The following is a 20,682-nucleotide window of genomic DNA, read 5'->3' on the forward strand; positions in this document are numbered from 1 at the left end:
CCACCATCTTGGGAATTTCCAAGGAACAGTTGAGCTCTGATACCACTGATACACCCTGACAAATCCTGAAGCTTTAATCAAACAAATCTTAATCAACCAAGGTCAGTAATTCACCAACGACGGTCAAATCCCTCAGATTACAGGAGAGTAAACTCTCGAATAATAAGGGAATAACAGAAGAACAAAGAAGAAGATGGAGCAAGCAAAAAAGAAGAAATCATATGATATCATATATTATGTTAATCTCAATATGATGTATATATACATATCTCAAGATTCAGTCCGTTATCCTAACAACTTCAAAAAATAAAAAGAAATAAAAGACGATTTCTTAATTACCGAGCTAATGGGCCATTCATGCACTTGGGCTTGAGTCGGATATACCAGAGCTTGGGCCAGATCTTTGGTTCGTATCAGCAGACCCCAGCGACGACTTTCGTTCTTTATCGTCATCGTCGCACTCTCGTGAACTCGACTGCTACTCACCGGCGGTAGAAAGCAGCGGCACACTACCAGACTTCGATCCTCCACTCCGGAGCAGCAGGGTAGCGACGACGGACTCCGAATCAGGTAACATTAAGCTTTTTTCCTTGCAAATGTTGTTCGAAATCCACCTCTTCTGTTGATTTGAGCCTTACAATGCTACATTCTGTTCGAATCTGTACATGGAATCTGTTTGTGGAGTCTTTTTTCTTGCAAAATCAATTCGAAAACCACATGTTATGCTGATTTGAACCTCTTCTGCTGTTTATTTTGTTGTATGCACCAAAGCTTCAAAATAATTTGTGAGACCTGTTGTTTAGTTTGTTGTATGGAGTAGACTTTTCATCAAGCAAAAATTTCCATATCCCGAAAATACCCTTCTAGGGTTTTGTCACGTGAAAAACCCCCAAAATCATTTCATCACCGAAAACGTTACATTTGGCAGGGTTTATTACAGGGGTTTATTTCAATACGCAATCTCTAGAAATAATCTACAGATTTCGGAGCAATTGAGGTGGAGAAAGATGGTGGAAGCTCTTGACCTTTTTTTGAAGATCGGGTTAGATAAGCGCACTGCAGAGAGCACCATCGCCAACAATAAAGTCACAACGAACCTTGTTGCTGTGATTAACGAGGTATGGTTGATACTGATACTCATAAGGCTGCATGCAATTGCATCATGAACAACTTATTTTGGTGTATGCGTGGGATTAGTCTGAAGTAGATTCAAGGAGTTTTGATTGTTTCGTTTGGGAATCTGTGATTGAGCCTGTATGTCATAATCGAGCTGTTCCTATTAACAGTTACATCAAGTCTTTCTGGAGAGATTATAGAGATGAGCTTATTAAAAGAACATGCTTCTGTCTTCCGAGTTTCCAATTGAAACAAATTGCAAACAACATGACAGTTATATGCATTTTTGTAGTGAAAATTTATGCCATTATATTGTTCCTGCCAGAATAACCTCTTTACTGAGCAAAAAGAGGACAAAACAAAACATGGTTTTTGACTTGTTTTACGCTCATAGATTGTTTTTACAAAGATTTGACTACATTTTCGATTTTGTTTAGGCTCATGATAAAGGTTACAAGTGACTAGAAAACATTGTCAATTTAGGCTTGAGCTGATTTCGAACATTTCTACACATAAGCTGCTAAAGTTCATATAAGTTTAACATTGTTTCATCGAACTTCATTTCAAACCCCTGCTAGCAAATTTCGGCTTAGCTAGTATTAGAAATGCACATAATCACTGTTATCACATAAAGAAGGCAATATGATTTAGCCAAACAATCCATTCTTGGTTGAAAACTATAAGCATATAAATAGAACCTGGCAATTGTGAGAGTCAAATTGTATCTTTTTCTCAGGTGCTTAGAGAGTAGTTACACTTTTAAAGCAGCTTCTCTTACTTTCTGTTTGAAATGATTTCAGCTTCATATTTCTGATAAATTTGTTTCATATTCAATGATGTATCTGTAGGCAGCTGTTACTGATGGATGCGAACGGTCTACTGGCAATCTTCTTTATACAGTAAAACTCTTTCTTTGACATGTTGTTTGTCTTCCATCTTGAATATGCACATGTTGATATCCTAACTTGTAGTTTAAAATTCAACTTCTACAAGCCTCCAGATTTATATTTTATGCATATGAAATTTTGAGTACCATACCAATGATTGCTTGTGCATAACAGGTTGCTACAAAATTTCCTGCCAATGCCCTTGTGCATCGTCCCAAGCTGCTGGAATATATTGTTTCTTCCAAGGTTTTGGGTTCTTGATTTCTTTTCATATGATTAATTCTTATGGTAAAACAAGTAGTAAAATATATACCCATCATTGAAATGACTATACTGTTGGTATTGCAGATAAAGACTCCTGCCCAGGTAGAAGCTGCATTTGCATTTCTTACAGTCACTGGTTCAGAGGATCTTGAAATTAGTAAATTTGAGGAAGCTTGTGGAGTTGGTATGTTATGTTTTGGTTCACCCAACAATGTATAATGCTGAGATCCTTTATTGTTGTGGAGTAATATAATTGAAGCCCTTCTTTGCTAACAGGGGTTGAGGTCTCTCTTGAAGATATAGAAAAAACAGTTAATGAAATCTTTGAAGAGAAAAAGAGTGCAATATTGGAGCAACGGTATCGAACAAATGGTGAGTTTCAGTTTTCTTGTATTTCCTTAATTTCCAACTGTCGAATTTGAGTCTGATGTGTCATTTGATGATTGGTTTCAGTCGGTGATCTGTTTGCTCATGTCAGAAAGAAGCAGCCTTGGGCAGATCCAAAGATTGTTAAGGTAAATAAGTTAAATAACTCACTTTTCTAGTTTTATCATATCTTTTTTTTATTATAGATTGATTAGTATCTTCATTGTTTCTTTCCCCAGAACCTTATAGATTCAAAGCTATATGCTTTACTTGGTGAAAAGACTGCAGCAGATAACGAGAAACCTGTAAAAAAGAAGAAAGAGAAGCCTGTTAAAGTAGAGGTGGGACATATTATTATACTGATACAGCTAAAAAAGCATAATGCTTTTGTCTTTCTGATATATAAATTTTTACAGGTCAAAAGTACCCCTGAAGAAACTCCTCAACAGACACCATCTGAAGAAGAACTGAATCCTTATTTAATATTCCCTTCACCCGAGGAGAATTATAAGGTTACCATTATGATTGACTGACTCATGGCTTATTTGTATTGTCTTTTTGGGATGTTTGAATATGTTTGTTTATGATTGTGTGACAACTGACAGGTGCATACAGAAGTATTTTTCAGTGATAGACCTGTGCTCAGAGCATGCAATTCCAAAGCATTATTAGAGAAACATTTAAAGACAACAGGAGGAAAAGTTCTTACCCGTTTTCCACCAGAACCAAATGGGTACCTACATATAGGTCATGCAAAAGTAAGTTGCTATTTCTACAAATGTCATTAGATTAAACATATATAGATCCTGCTTTGCTTTTAAGTTTTAAGTTTTAAGTTACAGAGTATGATGTGCATGTGCAGGCTATGTTTGTTGACTTTGGTCTTGCAAAAGAGAGAGATGGTGGCTGCTACTTGAGGTATGATGATACAAATCCTGAAGCTGAGAAAAAAGAATACATCGATCATATTGAAGAAATTGTAGGATGGATGGGGTGGAAACCTTTCAAGGTAAAATTTTGCTACCATACTGTATTTTATATCCATAATATAATAGCAACATATTTGCATTTCTTTACCGATTATAACAATGTACTTTATTTGTACATAATAGTAATGTGATTATATATATATATATATATATATATATATATATATATGTTACCACTAAAGTACATTGCATATATTGATAAAAGGAGTAAAGTATGTTGCTATTTTTGCTGCAATTTGTCTTAAAAAGTATATTCCTGCAATTTAAAAATTTCAGATCACATACACGAGTGATTATTTTCAAGAACTGTATGATTTAGCAGTGGAGCTCATTCGCAGGGGCCATGCCTATGTGGATCACCAGGTTTGTTATTAAATTAAATATTTTATTTGTTTCAATATACAGAAACTTGAACTGATTCTATTCATATTTATATTTTATTTAATAATAGAGTGGTGATGAAATAAAAGAGTACAGAGAAAAAAAGATGAATAGTCCATGGAGGGATAGGCCCATTTCAGAATCACTTAAACTCTTTAATGATATGAAATGTGGGTTGATTGAAGAAGGAAAAGCTACACTTAGAATGAAACAAGATATGCAGAGTGACAATTTTAATATGTATGACCTCATTGCGTATCGAATCAAGGTAAGTATTAAAAAAATGTATATATTTTATAAGTAGTTTACATGTTTTTTTGCATTTTATTGATTCTTGTTTTTTCTGACTATCTTTTTTCAGTTTACACCTCATCCACATGCGGGAGACAAGTGGTGTATTTACCCAAGTTATGATTATGCACATTGCATTGTGGATTCTCTTGAAAATATCACACATTCGGTATGTTTTCTTTAGGATTTTGGGTTTTTTTATTTGTGTTTTTATAATAACATACTGATAAAAGTTAAAAAAACGGTAATATACTAAAAGGATACTAAGAAAGAGCACAACGAAAAAAAAACAGAAAGATGATAAGAGTCAAGAGTTCAGATACAAATAAAATTGAAAAAACATTAGAACTTGATGTGGAATCCATGGTTTTAGGGTTGGAATTTGAGAAAAAATGTTTAATTTTGTGAGAATATAGAATATAGTGGGTGTTTTGTACTTTTCTACATGAAAGATCATGCGTTAAGTAAATAACTATTAGGTTCAAATTTTAAAAATGAAAAAGCAATAGAAGTATTCTTCAAAATAAATTATCAAGAAAACTGAGTTGCAAATGAAGTTAAAAGTTGAAGATACTAATAAAAATCAATTAAAAATTAAATGTCTTCACAAAAGGACGTCATCTTGAGTTTTTGGTTCATCTAAGTTTCTATACCAACCAAATGTAAAATTTGTGTTTTATCAATTCTTTTATTTTGTTTTTTTTTCACACCCATATATTTTATTTTTAATGGGTCAAATTAGTAAAATTAAATAAAAGAGCTAAAACAATAAATATTTGATATAGTACAATGCTATTTTATACAAAAAAAACATTTACTTTTTTTTTTTTTTGGTAGCTTTGCACGCTTGAATTTGAGACACGTCGTGCTTCATACTACTGGTTACTAGACGCCCTAAGCCTTTACCAGCCTTACGTATGGGAATATTCACGCTTGAATATAACCAACACAGTAATGTCAAAACGCAAGGTAAGTCACAAACAAAGTTTTTTTTTTTTTTTTTTAAAAATAAAAGTGAATAATATAATGGCATGACATGTGTTATTTATAGTTGAATCGGCTTGTGACTGAAAATTATGTTGATGGATGGGACGACCCTCGTTTAATGACACTAGCTGGATTGAGGCGCAGAGGTGTGACTTCAACTGCAATAAATGGTTTTGTTAGAGGAATTGGGATTACAAGAAGGTAGTCATTCATTTTTGCTTTTACTAGATAAGTATATAAAATAGATAAGCAAGCATTCTACTACTTATTTATGGTCATGTTTGCTTTATTAGTGATGGTAGTATGATCCGTTTGGAACGCCTCGAGTATCATGTACGTGAAGAGTTAAATAAAACTGCTTCCCGTACAATGGTCGTCCTGCATCCACTAAAGGTACTCTTAATATCTACACTAAATTACACTTTTCGTCCCTCGAAAACTTTTATCGTACGATTTTGGTTCTTATGACATTTTTGGTCTCTGAATACAACTGATTTTTCCAATTATGATCCGAAAATATAGTCATTTTACTTGTTATTAAGGACCCAAGTTGCAAAAGAAAAACTTTAGGGTTACCAAAATCGGATAATACTTGGGAACCAAAAATGTAATTTACTCTAATATCAGAGTAATTTACATTTTTGGTCACTCTATAAAAGTAATCTTGCAATTTAGGTAGGTTCTTATCTGTAATGTTTTTGGTTCTTGTTTCAAGTAAATCGACACTTTTTGGTCCAGTAGTTTTGGTTAAAAAATAGTCATTTTACTTGAAACATTATAAAAACCTCAAAGTGCTAGAGAAAACTTTTGGGGACTAAAATTCAGGGACCAAAAATGTGATTTGTGTTAAAATTATTCCCCACAAACTCTTTACAATAGTAATAAATTTTAATGTTTTTAGGTTGTTATTACGAATTTTGAGGGCAGTTTAGTAACAGAACTTGATGCAAAGAAATGGCCAGATGCACCAGGGGATAATCCATCTTCTTACTACAAGGTTGGCATTTTATTTTATTAATAATTCTATTTTTAAAATTTTTGTATGAGTGCATTATATTATTATTATTTTTATTGACAGGTACCCTTTTCGAAAGTTGTTTATATCGAGCAATCTGACTTTCGAATGAAGGATTCAAAAGACTATTATGGGCTTGCTCCTGGAAAGACTGTCCTACTCAGGTCTGTTGCTTGCTATAATAATGGAATGGAATGGAATCACAAACAAATGGATTGGTACATTCATTCCATTGTCATGTTGAATGGAATGAGCCATTCCAACATGTTCTTTGTTAGAAACAACATGAAATTATATGGATGGCTCCATTCCATTCCTATGTATTTTTCATTCCGCTTTAATACTGGATTCCATTCCCTCTTCAATTACCATATACCTAACACTAATCAAACAATATCTTTTCATTCAGATATGCATACCCTATCAAGTGTACTCAAGTAATACTTTCTGAAGACAAAAAGACTGTTGTTGAAGTACATGTTGAATATGATCCAGACAAAAAGACAAAACCAAAGGCAAGCAGCAAGCAAGCTTTTTAATTTTTATAAATTTTTTTTTTTCTTTCATGATATTTTTATTCATAAACTTTTTATTTTATTTATATGCACAGGGTGTTCTTCATTGGGTTGCAGAGCCTTCTCCTGGAGTTGATCCATTAAAAGTGGAAGTCAGACTTTTTGACAAACTCTTTCTTTCTGAGGTTCGTCATTTACTTACTATTATTCTTATAATAAAGTTTCCAACCAATTAATTTCATTTAATCAATTTTTTTTATATACTAAATAAATACAGAATCCTGGAGAACTTGACAAGTGGCTTGATGATTTAAACCCGGATTCCAAAGTGGTGATACCATGCGTATATGCGGTACCATCTCTCAAACATGCAGAAGTAGACGACAAATTTCAGTTCGAAAGACTTGGTAAGTTATAATAAATTATATATATATATATATATTTGAAATATTATTAATTTGTTGAAAATGATTGGGCATCAGGTTATTTTGTGGCTGATAAGGATTCCACACCTGAAAAACTCATTTTTAACCGGACTGTTACATTGCGCGACAGCTATGGAAAAGCCTGGAAGTAGCTGACTTCGTTACAGTTAAATTTATAAAAATAGTTTTTTTTTTTTTTTTTTTTAGAATCATCTTTTTAATGTAACTTTTTGATGCTTATGTTTAAAATGGTGTCTTGTTAGTTACTACTTGTTTACTAAATTAGTAGTGATGATTGGTTTATGTTCTCTAAAGTCGGTATAGTGATCGATCCGCCTCTCTGTAAAGAACTTGCAAGATTCATAAACATTTTGATTCATAGTTTTTTGGATTGTATTATTTTGGAAACTAGCTTGTAAGCTAGCTAATAAACTCTTTTTAGGGCTTTACCAAACTCTAAATTACAATAAACTAGCTTATTTTTGACAAAAGAGCATAAAACCAGAACTTTGCAAGAGATCAACAAATTGCATTTTATGAATAAATTGAATGGTAAAACTTGAAGTCACTGATTCCGACATGATTTGTACCGTCTTTAGTTTAACAGCACAACCAAATAAAACATACAAAATGGTGACTTAAAAAACTATATCACACAAAACATGGATCTTGGACTAGAAAAAAGTATGCTTGTTTGTTATGTTGTGTGATGATATTTTGGGGGAACTCATTTAGTTTTGGCTTCCAATTTTAGTTTATTGTTTCATAGACTTTATAAGATCGTGGGAGAGCAAAATTTTATGTTTTTGTTTTTATGACTTAAAAAGCCTGATCATACACATCTTTTTATTTTCATGGTATTGATTTTTAGGATACTCTGATATGACTTTAATTTTGAAACAATGGTTCTTTTTGTTAACAATGACGGTTAATGATTGTTTTGAAAATTTTATGTTTTTATGATTTTTGTTGGGTTACAGGAACTGAGTATTCTGTCGGAGGATCATCGGTCTGTTCGGTTTTGATGGATTCATTATACTTACTCTGAGGAATCTACGGTTCAAGCATGCGAGGTTTTGGTTTAGGTTTTTTGCGGCATAAGTGAAGGAAGGTAGGTTACCAAGAAGTACATCGAGTTAGGATGTTTCCTCGTTACGTTTCTCAAGAATCCATTGGGGTCCTTCATGATCAGGAGAATTCAAGAATTGTTAAGACCGTAGGTGCAGATCAAGTTGCCATCATATTTATGTCTTCAGGAATGCAGGGGTTGCCCTCGTAGCAGGAAGTTGTTGGGCAAGAAACTCGTTGTGGCCAATAGATCATTTCGGAGCGCCTAGTATTAGGTCGAGAAGTGTTTGGGCCGTTCAAATTGGGTATCAGTTTTTGAGAGATTGGTTAGCTCGCAGTATGGATTGCTATCTATGGTCAAGGATGAGAATTTGTTGATATGTCAATCAACTTCAGGGTTCGTTGTGTGTAACCTCCTGTGGGCTTTGTTCAACAGTATATGAGATCCGGGGGTTTAGCTTGTCAGTCCAAGTTTGATCGATTAGTCATTTCGTTAATTGTCAACAGTTGAGGTTGTTCGAAGGTCTTTAGATATAACAGTTAAATGTGTAGTTTTAAACATGCAAAAAAAAAAAAAATGCAACCAAAATCCGAATAATGTTTAAGAGCAAAGTACGTTACAATTTAAAAAACAATCTTTTAGAGAGGGTAGTAATGTCATAATTACATATGTCACACCCCCAAACCGGAACGGCGGAAACGATCGGGGGCGGAGGACGTCATGTTCAGTATCACAACAATTGTATAATAGTAATCAAAGCAAACACAACCGTTACATTGATTAAATATAGTATTTACATTTGTTCAATACATAATTTGTATGACATCAAAAATGTATAACAAAAGTATAAAAGACGCGACTCTAAAGCTCCGTCTTCTCAAAACCTGCGGGTGTACCTGTCTACATGTTCCCTGAGAATACAAGTGGTTTTGAAAGTGTATCAACATTTAAGTTGGTGAGTTCATATGTATGTTTTTGTAATGAAATCTTGTCTTTGAATCTGTGGGAATGTTTGTATGTTTCTCAAGAAAATCCAATATTTTCTTTAGTAGTGAAAAGTAGTCTTAAACCTTATGGCCAAAATGTATGTTTGTTATTGTATTATGTAATTGTATATGAATATCTTTGTAAGTATGCTTGGATACCACTAGCTGTTTTGTATGAAAACTCTTGTATGAAATCCATGGATACCACCAGTAATGTATATCATTGTTCTTGTATGAAAACCCTGGCTACCACCAGTAATGTATAGTAGTTTTATTACTTAAAATAAAACCACGTGTTTGTATTCCCTGGAATCCTCCAGTTGTAGTGTATAGTAGTTCTATTGATTAAAATAAAACTAATTGAAGAGTTGAAATCCCGTAAACAAATGTTTTAGTTTATACTGTTGTGAATTCGTATAGCCATGCTTGATATGACCTAGTGACCTCTACGACGTTCTTCAGGCGTCGGAAACGTTATGACATTTGTCACCCCAGGCCTGCCGGCCTAACTGTAGCTAGCAGTTCAGGTGTGGGATTGTCAGTCCCGTATAGATCTATACATAAATCTCACGCTCTCCCTCCAGGAGACTATGGTTATATTGTATAGGATTTAGTTCCGTACCCTGATGGGTACAACTGAAGTAGTGCCTTACAACCCTGTATTAACTAGTTTACGTGTAGTATTATAGTGTTCTCTTGTACTTGAAACTGTATGTATAACTTGTAGAGTAAAAATAATTATACTTAAATAATTATTTAGTATTGTACTCTTGTATTCGGAAAATAGTATAGTATACCATTAACTATATCTACCATAGTTTATATGTTCGTTTCTGTATAAAGCTCTTAAATTAGTAAAACCATGTAATGTATCCCAAACTATACCTATTATAGTTTGTATGTGTAACGCCCCGATTCTCAAGTATTAATTTGTGGTTTTAATTTTCATAATTCAAGGTCTACTCGACGAGTTTTATGCCTGACTTGTCGAGTAGCAGCGAGTTGGGCCACGTGTTTAAGTGACCTACTCGCCGAGTCCAAGATAGGACTCGACGAGTAGGAGCTGGAGGATGAAACCCTAATTTCCGGGGTTTTTACACACTATTTAAAGGATCATAAGCCTCCTTCAGCCCCCTTGCACCCTCTTGAGAGTCCAGCAAACCCTAATCCGTGTGTGTGCTTCTTTCTTGTGTGTTTTAAGCTTTGGAAGGTGGATCTTTGTAAGAAGAGTTTGGAGAGCAAGTGGCTAGAAGCAAGGAACGTGTGGGGATCTGATATCTACCTCAGTTGGCATCTTTTGGAAGGTATTAAGTCGTTACTTTGACCTCATTTCATTCTAGATCTCATCTGGTTAAAGATTAGGGCGTTTCTAGCATATTATGAAGCTATTCTTGGGTATGAGCTCAGATCTGAAGTTGTAACTTCAGATCTGAACTCTCTTTGGTCTCTAAGTCCATAAAGCTCTCAGCTTTGGCAAGTATGAACCCCTCCTTAAGTGTAAAACTCCATTGCAAGCTTGGTTTTGTCATTATAAGACTTTAGAGCCTTGCATGCACGTAAAGTTTGCAACTTTACGTGATAAACATGCATTGGGAAGCTGGATCTGCAATATGGAACCTTTAGATGGCTTAATAAGCATCTGTTTGGATATGGACTGAAGGGACTCGACGAGTTGGATGGTCAACTCGGCGAGTCCGATGAAGATTGTCGTGGACTCGGCGAGTCAGTTAGGTGACTCGGCGAGTCAGCTAGGGTTTTCCCGACTTTGGACACGCATGAACTCGACGAGTTGCAGGGAAACTCGACGAGTCAGTGTGGGGATTTCACGACTACTCGAGTTCTGGAAGGACTCGACGAGTCGGTGACTACACTCGACGAGTCCGGTCAACATGGACTGTTGACCTTGACGTTGACTTTGACTTTGACCAGGGGTTGACTAGTTGACTTCTGGGGGCATTTTGGGAAAATTGGAAACTTATGAATATGGTTCTATGGTGAATATAGGTGGTGAAGTTTGTGGCGGTGATTCGAGAGTTTGAGCTTATCCTTTCGAATTGACAGCAAAGAGGTAAGTTATCCTCACTATATCAACATGGTCTAAGGCACCAAGGCCGACCCTTTATCGGATTTGTATCCGGGTATTTGTTTGATATGTTTATTGATCTGCTAGATCTGCATACTGGTAGTTAGGATGGTATTATGTTAGTGACCTGGTTTAGGTCGGTATCCTGGTATATAGGATGGTGATGTGTTAGTGACCGGTTAGGTCGGTATCCTGGTTATAGGATGGTTGCTGTGTTAGTGATCTGTTAGATCGATATGATTATCCGTTATATACATGCAAACGTATGATATTGATGTGCACATGATTGTTTGATTAGTATGGGTTGAGGCGGGTCCTGCTTCGTGCTGTAGGCCAACATACCCAGGACGGACCAGATAGACTGCAGGCCCAGGAGGGCACCTAGTCAGGCCGAAGGCCTGGCGAGCGGTCCGGATAGGCTGAAGTCCCGAGAGGGTGGTTCATGCCGAAGGCTCGGGAGCGGTCCAGATAGGCTGTAGGCCCTGCGAGGCGGTTCAGTCAGGCTGAAGGCTCATTATGCATGTTGTTCTGTATTTGTTGATATGATATGATTATGGTTATATGAGGTTGGTATTTTGGGGGTAACTCACTAAGCTTTCGGGCTTACAGTTTCAGTTTATTGTTTCAGGTTCAGCGGATGGCCGCGGGAAAGCGAAGGCGTGACCGTACACTTCCTCGATTGATGATTATGATTTCTGGGAACTCTGATGTTTAAATTATTTTGAAAACAAATTGTAATGACTGAATGGTTTTAAATGATTTAAAAAGTTTTAAATTGGCTCGAATTTTATGGATGTTACAGTATGTATAATACGTTCTCGTTTCATGTATTGACTTCTGTAAAAGTCTGTAATGTTCCCAAACTATATCGACCATAGTTTGATTGTATGTTATGTATTGTACTGAAAACTTTACAATTATGGTTTTATGTTGAAAATTACCCTTATGCTCAGCATGTTACAAAAGGGGATAAAAATATCTGAATATTTTTATAAAATGTATTGATTTCTCGGTTGATATCAATTGCAAAAGTTTTTAATCTGCTTGAAATCGTTTGTATAGAAACATAAAAATCCTTGTGTTTTACTTGTACTCCCCCTAAAAACATTAAAAATAGTGAAAATGTAGGGGTATGAACTCACAATTGTTTATGTGTATGTGCTGGGCATCGAGACTGGAAAGATGACCATCGAGTTGACGTACGCGGAACTACCGGTATCCTAATAATATTTAAACTTATAATTGTATTTAAATTAGGGAAACCATTAATTAAAGTGTTAGAAAACACTTGTTTTTGTGTTAGGATATGTTACCAAAAATTGCACAAGTGTTGAAGGGTTTTTCGGTTCCAATGAGTTTTCAGCCGAAAACGGTTCTCGGCCGTAAACGGTTTTCGGTCCTGAGCTATTTTTGGTCACTTGAAGATTTGAAGTCTGTTCTTGGTGTTCTTGGTGAAAAATATGAAGATTCAAAGGATTGTTCTTGAAGATATGAACGTTTATGTATTGTACTAAAAACTTTGCAATTATGGTTTTATGTTGAAAATTACCCTTATGCTCAGCATGTTACAAAAGGGGATAAAAATATCTGAATATTTTTATAAAATGTATTGATTTCTCGGTTGGTATCAATTGCAAAAGTTTTTAATCTGCTTGAAATCGTTTGTATAGAAACACAAAAATCCTTGTGTTTTACTTGTACTCCCCCTAAAAACATTAAAAATAGTGAAAATGTAGGGGTATGAACTCACAATTGTTTATGTGTATGTGCTGGACAGCGAGACTGAAAGATGACCATCGAGTTGACGTACGCGGAACTACCGGTATCCTAATAATATTTAAACTTAGAATTGTATTTAAATTAGGGAAACCATTAATTAAAGTGTTAGAAAACACTTGTTTTTGTGTTAGGATATGTTACCAAAAATTGCACAAGTGTTGAAGGGTTTTTCGGTTCCAATGAGTTTTCGGCCGAAAACGGTTCTCGGCCGTAAACAGTTTTCGGTCCTGAGCTATTTTTGGTCACTTGAAGATTTGAAGTCTGTTCTTGGTGAAAAATATGAAGATTCAAAGGATTGTTCTTGAAGATATGAACGTTCTTGGATGATACTTGATAACAAAATGAGAGTATTTTCGGGTGGAAATGTGAGAAAATGACTAAGTTTTCGAGTGAACAACTTATATACGGTTGGGTTTTCGGCCGGAAAAGGGGTTTTCTGCCGCAAAGAGTGTTTTCGGCCGCAAACAGTTTGCTGCCACGAGATTCTTGGTTTTTCGAGTGTTTTTGATTCTGAAAACTTATATAAACTTTAATTATATAAATAAATTATTTTCTAAACTTTATGAACTTAACGAAATAAATAAAGACTCGAATTTTATTTATCGTTTTGACTTTTGTTGACTCGGAAAGAAACGGGTTGTTACAACATAAGCAAAATTATTATCATGTGCATGTCCATTCAATACCAAAAAAAGAAGTTAAAATATTAGGCATAAGCATTTAGTAATGTAACATCCCATTTAAATAGAATAATTCAATAATAAATCCGGAACCCCGATATGTAATTTTATTATTATTTTATAATATTATTGTCAAAAAATTAAATAATAATTAGTGGGATATTGGTTTCGGGGAGCCAATGATATAATTTAGATTTCCGAGGGTTAAAGTGTAAATTCGGGACTTATTTTCAAAGGGATTTCAGAAGTAAGGGCTGATTGGTAAGATTTCGGATTTCATTTGTAAGTATTTTCAGAAGGAGGGTTTAATTGGTAAATTAGGGATTTATTTTGAAAGAGGTAATACAAGGAGGGACCAATGGTGTTATTATGGGAAAAGTTTGTGGAACCGGGTATATATATATATATATATATATATATATATATATATATATATATATATATATATATATATATATATATATCTCATTACCCGTCAAACCCTAACCCTAAATGCTCGTCATCCTCCAGCCGCCACACTAGCCTCGCCCATCTCCGGCGCAACTGCCACCCCGACCACCTAGCATCGCCGAACGCCCCTGTCGCCGGCAGTATCGAACGACGATGGAATCTGGGAAAACGAGTGTATGCGTATTGATGTCGTTCGCTCGTTGGTTGCTCTCCAGTCGCCACCGCCATCTCCTCCACTGTTGCATTACCGTCCATCCTTATCCCTCCATCTTCCAGCCGCCGCCAACCCCTTCGTCACCGTCATGAGCCACGGACGACCATCTCGTGTCCAACTTCGTTGCCGGGCGTCATGAATGGCCGATAGGGAACCGCTGAAGATCATTGGAGTTGTTTCCGCCGTTGCTGCCGTTTTCTTGAGCTACTGCCATCGCCACCCACTTCAGTGGGTGTTGGGTTTATTTTTCTGGGCATGTATGTGTGTTAACTGCTGCCGTATGGTGGCAATTTTGAATCGTATGTGTGGGTGGCTGACTTAGCCGGAATCACAAAAGGGGCCACCGCCACCACCGTAAGGTGGTGGCTGCCACCATGGGAAGGGTGTATTTTAGTGGGTATGTGTGGGTACATTTGATATTTACATTGTAATTTGTAACAAAAAAATGAAATAATGGAAAGAAAGTCAAAACCACCACCTCACGGTGGTGGCTGCCGCCTTCTGCCGCCACCGGCCGCCGTGTCGGGTGGCGGTGTGCTTCGCCTTGGTGTGTTTGATTCGTCTGGGATGCATGAAACCCTAGTGGGCCCAATGAAGCCCTAATGGGCCAAGGAAACCCTAATCGAGCTAATAAAACCCTAATGGGCCCAATGAGGCCCAAAGTGACCTAAAAACCCAACCAATTGACTAATGGGCTAGTATTGGGTAGGAAACCCTAATTAGGGTTTGGAAAACCCTAATTGCATAAAACCCTAATTCTTGAGAATTAATCGGCACACACACGAGATTATTTAATAACTTAAAATATTAATTAATAATCATTGGAAAATTAATCTAAGGCAATATTGGACTTAATGGATTAAGTCCTTAATGGGTTAAGTAAGAAGCACTTAACCCTAATCATCATTTCATGTGAAAACCCTAATCTCACTAGGGCCTCGAATTGGGCCTTCCTAGTGGGCTTTGGTGATTGGACTATTAATGGGCTTTCAAGAATAAGCAAATGGACTAAATAATTGTATGGGTTTTAGGATAAGGCCCATGTGAGAGACTTGGGCCCAATTTGGAAAATTGGGCCATAGATGGGCCATAATTGGACCTTTATGATTATGTGATATTGGGCCATGGGAATTGGATTGGAATAATTAGATGAGCCTTAAGGAAAGACCATGTAGAGGTCTGGGCCCAATTTGGAAAATTGGGCCATATGTTGGGCTTCGGCCCATTACTTGACTTTTGGGCTTTTGGAGTATGAGTTGGACTTTGAACTTGGAACCCAATTATTAATTGGGTATTGTTTGATGTTGACAGTTCGGGAATCTGTCAATCAGCAGCTGGAGTGTATCTGCAGGACCTCAGCAGTGCCAAGTGAGTTCTCCTCACTATATCAACAGGGTGTAAGGCACCAAGGCCGGCCCTTTATGGATTGTATTCGGATTATTGCATGTTATGCTTACTGATTTATATCCTGGTAGTTAGGATGGTGATATGCTATGTTAGTGACCTGTTAGGTCGATATCCTGGTTATAGGATTGTTGCTATGCTTTGTGATCTGTTAGATCGGTTTGACTGTTATATATATATATATATATATATATATATATATATATATATATATATACATGCTAGTGTTATATGATGTCTATGTGCACATGATTGTCATGGTTATAGGATGATGCTATGTTAGTGACCGGTTAAGTCTGTATCCCGGTTATTGGGATGTTGCTATGATTGGTGATCTGTTAGATCGGTTTGACTGTTATATGAAATGAGCTAGCGTATGGTATTTATGTGCATATGTTTGTTTGATTGGGGGTTGGGTTGAGGCGGTCCTGCTTTGTGCTGTAGGCCAACATACCCGGCGAGCGGTACGGATAGGCTGTAGGCCCTGTGTGGCGGTCCAGACGTGCCGAAGGCTCGAAGAGCAGTCCAGGTAGACTGAAGGCCTGTGAGGCGGTCCAGTCAGGCTGATGACTCATTATGCATGCTGTTCTGTATTGGTTATATGATATGGTTATGTTTGTATGGCGTTGGTATTTTGGGGAAACTCACTAAGCTTCGGGCTTACAGTTGTTGATTTTGTTTCAGGCACTTTTGATGATTGCGGGAAGGCGAAGGCGTGATCGTGCACCTCCTCATATTTTCATGATTGATTCTGGGGATACTCTGATGTCTGAACCATTTTGAAAACAAACTGTAATAACTTAATGGTTTTAAAATGTATTAAAAAGTTTAAATTTGGCTTGAATTTTATGGGTGTTACAAGTTGGTATCAGAGCCTTGGTTTGAGTGAATCGGAGGAACACTCGTGTGAATCCAGTCTCAAATCAAGGAAAGGATTTTAAAATGAATTTTTAAATGGTTTTCAAAATAAGTAAAGGAGGATGCAGGGTGTACGATCAGCCAGAGCCAGTAAGTAGACCCCAAAATACCATACAGTTATTTGATTATGTGATATGTTAGAACAACATGCTAGTACTAGGCTTGGGATCTTCAGGAATTGCATGATAGAATTGCCTGATTACATGATGCCTGCTAGCCTAGGGTTTCCTTATATGAGATTGACATCATTACTGTAGTTACTTGTGTATGCATCACGGCTGTATATAATTAAGATCTTATAGCCTGAGAATGTTTGATTTGGCCTTATGTTCTATTCTTATTGATTAGGGCTTAGGGTAGGATCGAATATTCAAAAGTCTATGGGGTCCAGCGTTATGTATGGCTAGCATACACTAGTGCTGCAGGGTTGGTGGAAGTTCAATGGATGGGTGGGTTGTGTGAGGCCGGGAGGCCAGTTATGAGATATTTAGCATTCCTCTAGGAGTGAGGATTGAGCGCTCGCTATGTTTATGTATATTTTTAGGGCGTTGTGATGATACTTGAGACAAATATGGGTAGGTGTGGAAGGTAGTATGGGTCCGTACTACTGAAAGCACATGACCCATACGCGTAGCAAGGAAGTCACAACCCCTAGGGTTTGGTTGGGAATTGGCTCTTTGTCATTATATGGGTTATCAAAGACCTTTATGGTGTGTTACCAGAATGGTGGTTACGAGACGTCTTGAGAGCGGATTCGAGTTAGGATCGGGAGCTGGCAGCCAGGATAGGTCAGCATTGTCAGTGGATCGTGTCGGTGAGATCATCCGGGAGGAGGTGATCGAGATTTGTCCGGGGTCAGATTCCAGAGATGTTTGGGTCTATCAAGACCGCCATTGTTGAATACCTTGATAAGCGCTATGTAGCCATTGTTGAGACGGCTGCCACAACAGCTTCAACAGCTGTAACGACGACAGGGGGAGGAGCTGGTCGAGCTTTCCAGTATTGGGACTTGTTACTGGGACATATTATGATGAGCAGAGGGCTGCAATTACTTGGGATCATGGAGATGTTCCGCACTCGTTACATTCCGCGGGTTGAGCGGGAGAGGCTAGCTCATGAGTTTCTAGATTTGAGGCTTCGGGGGGGGGGGGGGGGGGTTTGCTCGAGGCCCGAATGTGAGTCGCGGGGACTTCGGAAAGGAGTGATGATTATGTTCAGCTAGGGTTCTGCAAATGGAAGTAGAATGGTTAATTGATGGATTGGAATGTCGTTTTGTAGGGCAAGGATTGTGCCCTTTCAGTTTCCGAGCTCGAAGGAGTGGGCAGACTTGGGACCCTAGGATCAGGTTGTGTTCCAGCTCGGGTCATCTAGTCGCAGGGGTTGGCGACAGTATTTCAGCGCTGGTGAGTGCAGGTTGGTCGATGTGGCATAGGTATCTTGTGAGACGTACGCGATTACCATCCCGACCCATAGGAGCTAAGATCCGATTCGCCTTGGATCTCTTGTATCGGGTGGTAAGGATTGATCGTGCGGTCTATTGCACTTCTAGGGATTGAAGAATATGTCTTTGTAGTAGTTGTGACCCGGTTTAGGGCAAAAGTTGTTTCAACTACTGCAGTTCAGCTGTGGATGATTGAACTGGTGAGCGAGTCAGGGTGCGAGGCCCTGAATGATTTGATTTCTAGAGCCGAGAGCGGGAGGATTGTTGGAACACTTTGGGAAGAAGGGTATTATGTGGGAGGTCTGCAGACAGGGTCCCACACGATGGTTACTCATCATTGTCAGGATTCAGTAGTTCAGTAACCGTTACTGGTTGGCGGAGGAAAACGCCAAGCGAAGTAGCTCGTTGCTGAGATGTTAGTTGGAGCATCTATCTTTTGGACTTCAAGATTTGAGTGTGGGATCATTCAAGTAATAGGGACTGTCGGTTTCACTGGGTTTCATGAAGTGTTCATCTAGTTATTATGTGACATCCCCAATTTCACGGCCATAAAAGACCGATTTCGTTTATGCTTTTTAAAATAAAATCAGAGTAATCATTTGATTAAAAGTGTTACGAAATTTGTTCCCAAAACCAAACATGATAAAATGTTATCAAATCATTTCCGAAGAAATGTATTTTAATCACTTAAACCATTGGGATGTCATTGTCAATACAAAAACATAAGCATAAACAAAACTTACATTCATTTACACTAGTGATCTACTTCTCTTTTAATCTCTTAGTGTAAAGCAACTTCGTATCGATACCTGTGATACAAATAAACTGAGTGGGTCAAGCTTGGAAGCCTGGTGAGCATATAGGGTTTTCAACCCACAATAAATAATAAACTTATTAAGTTCTCAATCAACAATAAATTTATTAATTCCATCAACCAAAATAACCCTAATTGTCCATTCCCATTATCCTCACTTTACGTCCCTAAAACAACTATCATAAGGGACCTAGCCTAAGGATTATCACTAAGGGTGACAACATTGCTTTGGGGGTTCCTCAGCAAGTTATGTAAAATAAAACAAACATCGGGGTGACAACACTGCTTTCCCTCAGCAAGTTATGTCAAACAAGACATCCTAACATAAAACAACCAACAAGGTGACAACATTGCTTTCCTTCAGCAATTTATGTCAAATAGGCACGAAGTCACATCGTCGCCATGTGCTAGTCCATAGCTCTTATTCATCGACGGTATTTCCCACGGGAGTTTTCCCCCACAATACATGTCAATGGGTTTTCCATATACTAAGTCCATAGCTCTTATTCATCGACGGTATTTCCCACGGGAGTTCTCCCCCGTAATACATGTCAATGGGTTTTCCATACAGCTGATGAACATACTTAAGGGGTTTTCCCCAGCCTTACTTGCCCTAAAGGCACTCATGAGGGGAATAGAGTACAGCGAATGAACACTTAAGTCCATTAACACCTACAGGTTACGAGCCTGCTAGTGTTCCACAAACCATCAAAACAGTCCATGGTTGTCATCCATACTCTGCTGAATGACGGGGGTTTTAGAGTACATCGAATGAACACTTAAGTCCATTAACACCTACAGGTTACGAGCCTGCTAGTGTTCCACAGACCATCAAAACAGTCCATGGTTGTCATCCATACTCTGCTGAATGACGGGGATCAACGTTGGGTAAGGGCTTTTCTCATATTGCACCACTCACGCCAACATCTGGGTAAAAGCTTTTCCCATATTTCACCACTCACTCTCAACTCATGATCTATATCACTGATCATCTCATCTATCCAACTCACCTTTCATCACACACCCACTATTTAACTCATGATCTATATCACTAACTCATGAACCTTGTCCAATCACTTCATAAAAGAACAAAGACTCCAAAGTTCTTCCAAATAAAAGTATAGGGAAAATACTGATAAAGTACTCCCGTACGCTCCCGTACCCCGACACGTAATAGTGTCAAAAGGAAGAACTAATGGATGAACACACAGTTCAAAAATACCTAATGAACATATAGTTCAAACATACGTATCGATTACAAGTCTACTAACGTTCCACTGGGCTATCAAAAATAGTCTGTGGCCGTTGTCTATACTCTGCTAGATGACTAGATCATCTTAAACATCGATACCTCTCATCACTTTTATTTCATCACACATCATCTAATTAATCTACCCATGTTTTACCCAACATATTTGTAGATCAAATTATATATATACAGTTTAAAACTTGTATAAAACATCAATTCAACAGTCACCTCAAATAAACAATTAATATATTTACACATAGCACGTATTTTAAGGTAAATACTTCATATCTATGTGTAAGGTGAAAGTGACTATACACTCACCTGATTTAATGAAAATCGGGCAGCAATTCGTTTCCTAA

The 20,682-nt window shown here is 37.3% G+C and overlaps 1 protein-coding gene across 2 annotated transcripts; it reads left to right on the top strand.

Moving 5' to 3' along the window:
• Positions 1-414: 414 nt before the first annotated feature.
• LOC145160233 (glutamine--tRNA ligase-like) lies at positions 415-7,635 on the top strand. Of its 2 annotated transcripts, none has more exons than XM_079079356.1 (23): positions 415-570; positions 929-1,118; positions 1,965-2,015; positions 2,178-2,249; positions 2,352-2,451; positions 2,544-2,639; positions 2,721-2,782; positions 2,873-2,974; positions 3,050-3,145; positions 3,239-3,391; positions 3,496-3,642; positions 3,899-3,985; positions 4,074-4,271; positions 4,365-4,463; positions 5,132-5,263; positions 5,346-5,482; positions 5,575-5,674; positions 6,183-6,278; positions 6,360-6,460; positions 6,706-6,811; positions 6,907-6,996; positions 7,089-7,218; positions 7,294-7,635. In XM_079079356.1, exons 2-23 carry the CDS (start codon positions 1,008-1,010, stop codon positions 7,386-7,388), a joined length of 2,361 nt encoding a protein of 786 aa, XP_078935482.1. In that variant the 5' UTR covers positions 415-570; positions 929-1,007; the 3' UTR covers positions 7,389-7,635. The 2 variants fall into 2 exon arrangements, with proteins under 2 accessions (XP_078935482.1, XP_078935483.1); XM_079079357.1 differs by having other exon boundaries at positions 417-570; positions 941-1,118.
• Positions 7,636-20,682: the final 13,047 nt, after the last annotated feature.

Source organism: Lactuca virosa, chromosome 2 (genome assembly GCF_052849685.1).
Source record: "Lactuca virosa cultivar CGN04683 chromosome 2, Lactuca_virosa_CGN04683_v6, whole genome shotgun sequence".
NCBI lineage: Eukaryota > Viridiplantae > Streptophyta > Magnoliopsida > Asterales > Asteraceae > Lactuca > Lactuca virosa.

Bases quoted from the DNA above. Each gene is read 5' to 3' on its own strand.
- LOC145160233 (XM_079079356.1), top strand. From the start codon at position 1,008: ATGGTGGAAGCTCTTGACCTTTTTTTGAAGATCGGGTTAGATAAGCGC. The intron at 3,986-4,073 runs GTTTGTTATTAA...ATTTAATAATAG, and splicing joins ATGCCTATGTGGATCACCAG to AGTGGTGATGAAATAAAAGA. The intron at 6,279-6,359 runs GTTGGCATTTTA...TTTTATTGACAG, and splicing joins ATCCATCTTCTTACTACAAG to GTACCCTTTTCGAAAGTTGT.